Raw genomic sequence first — 8,621 nt, forward strand, 5'->3', positions numbered from 1 at the left:
CTATCCGGCCCGAACCGCGCAACCTTTTTGCATTCAATTGCCGGTTGCGCAGGGCAATAATTTTGAGCTAAAATCACAATTTATCTCTTTGCTTCCTCATTTTCATGGCCTCCCTTCGGAGGATGCTTATTTATTTTTGCATGAGTTTGAAGATGTATGTGCTTTGATTAAGTTGCAACAACTTACCGATGATGCTGTAAAGTTGCGGTTTATTACGTTTTCACTCAAGGATGGAGCCAAAAAGTGGCTCTATAGCTTACCAACGAACTCCATCACCACTTGGGAGGAGTTCACCATCGCTTTCCTAAAAAAGTTTTTTCCATTACATAAAACTAATAAGCTTAGGAATGATATTTTACAATTCAAACAAAAGCCATTAGAGTCATTTTCTAAGTTTATGGAGAGGTTCAAAGACCTACTCCAAGAGTGTCCTCACCATGGAATTGATTTGTGGCACTTATGTCAAATTGTTTATGAGGGCATAGATTACCAAACAAAACAACTTCTTGAGTCCATGTGTCCTAACGGTTTTACATCTTTCACGGATGAGGCCGCGGCATGCAACTTCTTACTTAATTTGGCGAAAAAAATAAGAGAGTGAGAATCCACTCAAGACGGTAAGAGAGCCACTTCAAGTAAGGGATTTCTAATAGAGGGTGCCGTGGCAAAAGAGGCCCATCTTGATAGCCTAATCAAAAGGCTAGAAGCAATAGTTGTCAAAGGACTTTAACAAGATTGCACATAGTGTTCCCATGTGTAATTGGTGTCAAGCCACGGGCCATGTCATGGAAGAGTGTCCAACTCTTGCTAAATTTGGTAATTCTAATGAGAATGTGAGTGCTCTTTATGCTAATAATCCTTATTCTAGCACTTATAATCCGGGATGGAGAAATCATCCCAACTTTTCATGGAGTCAAGGTGGGCCATCAAATTTCCAAGGCCAAGGCCAATTTGGCCAACCTAGGCCCACCTTCCCTCCCACTTTTGTTCGGCCACCCCCTCCCCCTCCTACTTTTCAAAACCCCATGATTAATAATGTTTCAAATCAGCCCCCTCCAGGTTTTCAAAAACAAGGGGAGTCGACACGAATTGCATCTTTAGAGAAGAACATGGAGCTTCTCATGAGTACCTTCATGACGGGCCAACACAACCTAGAAAAGCAAATTTCTCAACTTGCTACGGCCCTAAGTGAAAGGGAAAAAGGGAAGATGCCAAGTCAACCCATTCCTAACCCAAGGAATGTGTCCATGAATGGGAATCAACAACCACAGGTGAATCAGTTGAATGTCATGCAATCTAGTTTGCCGCAGCAGGATCTTGCATACCAATGTAATGCGGTTTATGCTTTGAGAAGTGGAAAAGAATATCAAAAAGAGGAGGTCAGCACCGAACCTTCAAAAAATGCGCAAGATCTTCCCAAAGAGGTAAGTGAAGAACCTCCCTCCACAAGCTCAGAAGAGGAGCCCAAACAAGTAAGTCCAGAAGAGGTAACTTCTCCCCCTGCACGAGATTTCATTCCTAAGCTCCTTTTCCAAGTAGACTTGCTAATAATAAAAAGGTAGATCAAATTGATAAAATTTTAAATATTTTTAAACAAGTGCATGTGAGTATTCCTTTATTAGATGCGATTTCTCAGGTTCCTACTTATGCCAAAGTGTTGAAAGATTTGTGCACACAAAAGCGCACAACTAATGTGCCCAAGAAAGCTTTCTTGGCCGCAAATATAAGTTCCATCTTGTCTCAACAAATGGTGGCCAAGTATAAGGACCCAGGATGTCCTACTATTTCTTGCACTATTGGTAACACAAATATTGAACATGCTCTTTTGGATTTGGGTGCAAGTGTAAATCTCTTACTGTAGACACCCCATTTTGACCGAACCCTAAAGTGCCCGAAATTGATTAAAGTTCCCAAAACCCGAGTTTCGAAACCGAATTCAGAGTCAATTTCAAATTTTCAAAATCGATCTCAAAATTCCTAAAAAAAAAAAAAAAAAACAATCTAGTCCTGAGTGCGAGAGAGCCTGAAAAATCCAAACTCCAAAGTTCCCCCGTTTACATAAAAGATATTTTTGAAAATCCGGAAACAGGTACTGATATCATTTTTCTTCATTCAATGTTGAAGGAGCATGGCTTATCGAAGCGGAGATGTTCCCTTGTCAGTTCCCATCTACTGTTAACCCAAAAGAGAAAGGGTGAGCTGGGGGAGTGCGTTTACCAAAAAAATGGTTGTTCTCATATCATTTTCTTAGTTTTTTTTTTTTTTTTTTTTAAAAAGGACACGAAGGGGGGTTTATTTTGGACAAGGGATGTGTGCCAAACCAATCCCTTTGTCCTAAATGAGAAATGATATATTTGCCCCTCCCCTCCCCTTTGCCTAGCCACCCCCCCATATGATGAGAGAGTAGTGATAAATACACTGGTAGGGGCTGCCCATGGGGGAAAAGGAGGCTAAATATACCATTTCCCCTTGCATAAAACCCATGAACTAGGGTTTCCAAAGGGGATTTTCGGTTTTTCTTCTCCCAACAGGGGAACCCCATTTGCGGCTCCCAACGGGGAAGCGGAGGAAGAGAGGGAGTTGCAGGGGGAGAGGAATTAGGTTTTTTTTTTTTTTTAAGAAAAGGAGTAGCAGAGAAAGAGCTAAGGGAGGAGAGCCACCGATTCCATTTCCGCCGGAGCTCCGGCCATCTCCTCCGGCTCCACCACCTTCTCCCCTCCGGCACCATTTCAGCCGCACCATGTCCTACCTCAATCCCTCCATCACCTTCTTCTTCTTCTTATACACCTCTACCACCATCGCCGGAATCCGAGCCACCTTCATCCTCCGGCCTCTCGCCGGAGCTCCGGCCTTCTTCCACCCTCCAAACCCTCTTCCATCTCCATCTTCCATCTCCCATCTCCATGGATTCCGGCAATTTCGTCGGAATCCGATCGAACCCCTTCTCTGTAATTCTCAACCCCCTATACCACTATCTCCATCTCCACATCTCAACCCACCAACATCTTCTCCTCAATCCACCCAGCATTTCAATCTCTTTCTCTTTCTGACTTTTGTAGAAATTCCTATGGGTTTTAAGGAGGAAGTAGAAGAAAATGAAATGGGTTCCAAGGGAAAGGGTTACAGGATTTTTAGGGTTCTAGAGGAGGAAGAAGAGGATTTGAAGGAAAGTAGCTTTGCCTTTAGGGTTCGGTGAAGAGGAGAAAAAGGAGAGGGTTTGACAGCCACCAACATAACCCCTTTCCCACCCTAACATTTCCCCCTCTCATCTTCTCCGGCCGTGCTCCGGTCAAGCTCTGGCCGGCCATTTGCACCCCCCCGATCATCTTTCTCTTCATTTTCTTCTTTTAATAATCACCTCCATTTCCATTCACCTCCATCCATCTTCCCTATCCCCTAAACCCACTTCATCTTTTTTTCCCAAACCCATCTGCAGAGAGAGATTGAAAGGAGAGGGAGAGAGCCCACTTTCTCGCCGGAATCCGGCATCACCCACTCCCCTTGCATAAATCAAGCCCCATTACCAAACCATTCTCACTTGCATCCATATAAAACCCATCATTTATATCAAACCCATTTGGATACCCTCCATTTTTCCAGCAACCTCACCTGAATTGCCTCCATTTTCTCTTTCCCGAGCTCTATCCGACCTTAGTGTCCTTAAAACCCCATTACTTTTAGCTAAAATTCAGGCAAAGGGAAGAGAAAAAGGAGTCTTCTTCATTTGGCTGTCCCCAACTGAGAGGGAGTAGAGAAAATCGAGCAGGAAAAGTTATATAGCCTCCTTTGTAGCTAGTTGGAGCGCTAGCAAGGAATTGATTTCCAGCAAAAAGGGGCGACAACTCTGGGTTTGAGAGGAAATTGTAATAGGAGGGAGAGGAGCTCGCAGTTTCAGCATTCTAGTGTTTCTGAAAAAAAAAAAGAGGGCGAAGGAGAAGGCTTTCTAATCAAAGAAAAGGTAAGAAGCTTTACTCTTATCCTCGATTACAATTTTAATTTCTGAATGCTATTTGTGAATTTCCATAAGAAAATAAGGCTCTAAAATAAAAACGAATTTTGTCAGATGCTTAGATTTCGTCTATCATATAAGAAGGATACATTTCTGCTGTTTTGCAAATATTTTGGCTGAAATGTCTATCTGGGGTGAAGAGTTGTCCTGGGATTTTCATTGGAGCTAGAAATTGTGTCTGCATTGATAAGCACTTGGTAATCCCGTGTTGAGAATCAAAAATTCAGTATTTGTAAATCAACCAAAGATGTATGTTTAGCTAGTGTTGGATGACTTTTTATACTTCTTCAACAGATTTATTGACCATTAGAAGATATATGAAATGGACAAGAGTTGGATGAACAAGAAAAGGTATAACGCGAATCATACGCTTGGTTAAATTTTCAAGTCCTGTTTATAGAATTTGTAAATTTTTATAGATAACGCTAGTTTTGTTGGATTATGTAGGAATACAGTTGAATATGTGAATGGGATAAAGGAATTTCTAATATACGCTTTCAATAACTGTGTTGATGGGAAGATCTTGTGCCCATGTACCAGATGTGTTTGCTCCTACCGGGTGAATGCTAAAACGGCAAAGGAGCATTTATTTTGGAGGGGAATGATGAAGAATTATACAACTTGGGTTTTCCATGGAGAAAAATCATCACATTATACCTCTACTAGCCGGAATAGTGTGGTTGAAGAAGAGGATGCGAATGACGACATGCATGAGATGTTGGATGACATGCAAGAAGCTATGCAAGATAGAAATCCAACAAATGAAGATAGAGGGGAGGGGGGTGTTGATGAAGCAGGTCTTTCATTTTACAATTTGTTAAGGGACGCCGAACAAGAGTTGTACCCTGGTTCTAAGATGTTTACGAAGTTGTCTTTTATAGTTGAGTTGTTTCACATTAGGTGCTTATGTGGATGGAGTGATAAATCATTCAACATGTTACTAGATTTGTTAAAGCGTGCTTTTCCTGAGGGCGTATTATTGCCGAAGAACATGTATGAAACGAAGAAAATCATTCGGGAATTGGGACTCCATTACGACATGATTGATGCATGCCCGAACGATTGTATGTTATATTGGAGAGAGACCGCCAATCTTACCTCATGTTACAAATGTGGTATCTCGAGATGGAAAACGGTTGAGAACAACTCAGATAATGAGGGAATAGATTCGTGCAAGAAAGGAAAGAAAATTCCTGCAAAGGTTCTTCGCCATTTCCCTTTGAAACAAAGGCTTCAGATGCTATTCATGTCATCAAAAACAGCGGCCTACATGAGATGGCATGATGAGGGCAGGAAGGAAGACGGTGTATTAAGACATCCTGCTGATTCCCCAGCATGGCAAGATTTTGACGTACAACATGAAGGGTTTAGTTTGGAGACTCGCAATGTTCGTCTTGGGTTAGCAAGCGACGGGTTCAATCCATTCAGGACCATGAGCATTACACACAGCACATGGCCCGTCATTCTTATTCCTTATAATTTGCCACCATGGATGTGTATGAAGCAACCCTATATGATGATGTCTTTGCTTATCCCTGGCCCACATTCACCTGGTAATGCAATTGATGTGTACTTGCAACCTTTGATTGAAGAGCTTAAGGAACTTTGGGTGCATGGGGTGGATACTTATGACCACTCACGAAAGGAATCTTTTAGAATGCGTGCAGCACTTCTATGGACTATTAGTGATTTTCCCGCTTATGCTATGTTGTCAGGATGGAGCACTAAAGGGGAAAAGACTTATCCTTGTTGCAATGTTGATACATGTTCTCAGTGGTTGACCCATGGAAGGAAGTTTTGTTACATGGGCCACCGGCGATTTCTACCAGAAGATCATAAATTTCGAGCAAATAGAAACCAATTCAACGGCGAACAAGAATGGAGATCTCCACCAAGAAGGCTGTATGGTTCTGATGTGTTGAAGCAACTACAGGGCTTAAAATTCACATTAAGGAAGGTCAAAAGAGGAAGAGACAAGAGAAATCGCCGAGGAAGAAAAAATTTCCGAAGAAGAAAAGTTCAACGGAGAATAAAAATTCACCGAAGAAGAAAAAATTACCAAAGATTACACTATTACTGGGGCCGAAAAAATGGGTGAAGAAGAAAAACCCACCGTGGAAGAAAAAAAGTATCTTCTTTGAGTTGCCATATTGGCAAACTCTTCTTTTGCCTCACAATCTTGATGTGATGCATATTGAGAGGAATGTGGGCGACAAAGTGGTTGGTACGTTGTTGAATATTACAGGAAAAACAAAGGACACTGAAGAAGCTCATCTCGATCTAGAAGAAATGTCTCTAAGGTCAAGGGATAGCTTCACGATGAGTAGGAAACAAAAGAAAATTTTTTGCGAAGTGTTAAAGCGAGTGAAGGTCCCAGATGGGTATGCTGCTAATATTTCAAGATGTGTCAATCTTGAATCACTGAAGATTTCAGGACTAAAGAGCCACGATTTTCATGTTCTGATGCAACAATTACTCCCATTAGCTGTACGACCAACGTACTAATTCTCCAATTGTTCTTCCTACCAATCTTCATGTTCCTATTGCTCGGCATACCACTCTTGTTGGTGCTAACACTCCTCGTGCTTCACCTCGGACTAAGGCTCGTAATAACCAGGTATTTATATTTTTTGTTGTGCAAGTTTAAGTACATGATAGTTCTTATTACTGATTGAATGAAGTTCTTATGTGCACCATATTTATGATTTAATTATTTTCAGATTCAGCATACCGCTCCTGTTGCTGCTAAGACTCCTCGTTCTTCACCTCAGACTAAGGCTCGTAATAACCAGGTATTTATATTTTTTTTGTTATGCAAGTTTAAGTACATGATAGTTCTTATTACTGATTGAATGAAGTTCTTATGTGCACCATATTTATGATTTAATTATTTTCAGATTCAGCATACCGCTCCTGTTGCTGCTAAGACTCCTCGTTCTTCACCTCAGACTAAGGCTCGTAATAACCAGGTATTTATATATTTTTTGTTATGCAAGTTTAAGTACATGATAGTTCTTATTACTGATTAAATGAAGTTCTTATGTGCACCATATTTATGATTTAATTATTTTCAGATTCAGCATACCGCTCCTGTTGCTGCTAAGACTCCTCGTTCTTCACCTCAGACTAAGGTTCGTAATAACCAGGTATTTATATATTTTTTGTTATGCAAGTTTAAGTACATGATAATTCTTATTACTGATTAAATGAAGTTCTTATGTGCACCATATTTATGATTTAATTATTTTCAGATTCAGCATACCGCTCCTATTGCTGCTAAGACTCCTCGTGCTTCACCTCAGACTAAGGATCGTAATAACCAGGTATTTATTTATTTTTTTGTCCAAGTTTAAATATATGGTAGTTCTTATTAGTGAATGAATGAAGTTCTTATGGGCACCATATTTATGACTTAATTGTTTTCAGATTCATGTATGTATTCCCTGTAAGTTGATGAAGTTTGAAGGCGATGCTGTGGCAAAAGGGTTCCTCAAAAGTGAAGATCCCAACCAAATTGTAGGGGGGAAAAAATTGGGTGAGGGATGGTGTGAAGTAACGATCAATGGAGGTATATCCCGAAAAGCAAAGTTGCCAAGATCGTATGGAAAACTTCAAGTCATCGGCGATGTCTTAGGAAGTAACGTTGCTTGGCCTCGTGCATTTGTAAGTGTACAATTTGTTTTGAAAGGCAATTTAAATTCTTAAAATGGGTTTACTTTATATGCATCTGTTCATTTATACATGGTATGTGTTTGTAGGTTAAATTGTTAACTCGCAAATGATAATTGGAATTGACGAGATGATGAAGAGGAGATGAAGAAGATGATGAAGAGAGGAGAAGATAAAGAATGTTGACCAATATATAATATTTTGTTTTGATATGGTTGGGAACAATGTAGCTACTATTTTGTTTTGATGTGGTTGGGCACTTTGTTTTTATGTGGATGGGAATAATATAGTATTTTGTTTTGATATGTGGTTCGGAACATATATTGTAGTATTTTATTGATGGAACAATTATAAGATGTTAGCTATGGACGAATCGTGAATTCATAAATATTCTAAATTTAGATAACTTTTTTTTATTTTTATATGTTGTGGGAAATGGGTGTTATAATAGAAATTTTGATAATATGTTTAGATTGTTTGTGGAAAGTACAGGTATCATATAGGTCACAAGAAATGGTTATTTATAATGGATTTTAAAAAAAAAATTTGAGAAGTCTATCCCTACAGATTTTATTTTGCATTTATGCAGGGAAAGAACCTTTTAGCTACGGCTGAGTTTAACTTATCTGTAGGGAAAAGTGCCTTTTTCCTACTTTTTTCCTGAAAATATGTAGGGAAAAACTCCTTTTGCCTACTTGTTTTTTACCAATCCGTAGGGAAATCCCTCTTTTCCCTACGGTTTTTTAAATTTTAGTAAGGAAAACTAATTGGAAAAAATATTTTAGATGGAGTCGGATCTCCTCCCACCTAGTGCGTCGCTCAACTGCCGCAGAGGTTGTGAGCCAGTGAGCTTCCTTCCGTTAAGTCGATCTTTTCTCCTTCTTGGTTCATCCTCTGCTTTTTTCCGGAGACTTTTTGTTTCCCTTTTGGCCTGGCCTTTCAT

At 40.0% G+C, this 8,621-nt stretch overlaps 2 protein-coding genes and 1 non-coding gene across 3 annotated transcripts; 2 read left to right on the forward strand and 1 right to left on the reverse strand.

Annotated features, from left to right (window-relative positions):
• Positions 1–337: 337 nt before the first annotated feature.
• Positions 338–444, reverse strand: LOC143855564 (small nucleolar RNA R71). Its single transcript, XR_013237939.1, has one exon. It is a non-coding gene; the product is annotated as a small nucleolar RNA R71 (small nucleolar RNA).
• Positions 445–1,109: 665 nt separating this feature from the next.
• LOC143855413 (uncharacterized) lies at positions 1,110–6,801 on the forward strand. The gene is made up of 3 exons (XM_077365529.1): positions 1,110–1,558; positions 4,457–6,626; positions 6,730–6,801. The coding sequence occupies exons 1-2, from the start codon at positions 1,110–1,112 to the stop codon at positions 6,105–6,107; spliced, it is 2,100 nt and encodes a 699-aa protein (XP_077221644.1). The 3' UTR covers positions 6,108–6,626; positions 6,730–6,801.
• On the forward strand, positions 6,197–8,045 carry LOC143855414 (uncharacterized). Its single transcript, XM_077365530.1, has 8 exons — positions 6,197–6,379; positions 6,495–6,626; positions 6,730–6,801; positions 6,907–6,978; positions 7,084–7,155; positions 7,261–7,332; positions 7,436–7,672; positions 7,768–8,045. Exons 1-8 carry the CDS (start codon positions 6,197–6,199, stop codon positions 7,789–7,791), a joined length of 864 nt encoding a protein of 287 aa, XP_077221645.1. The 3' UTR covers positions 7,792–8,045.
• Positions 8,046–8,621: the final 576 nt, after the last annotated feature.

The sequence above is a fragment of the Tasmannia lanceolata genome, unplaced genomic scaffold, assembly GCF_043159265.1.
Source record: "Tasmannia lanceolata isolate RefF3 unplaced genomic scaffold, GAP_Taslan_0.1 ptg000021l, whole genome shotgun sequence".
Lineage (NCBI taxonomy): Eukaryota > Viridiplantae > Streptophyta > Magnoliopsida > Canellales > Winteraceae > Tasmannia > Tasmannia lanceolata.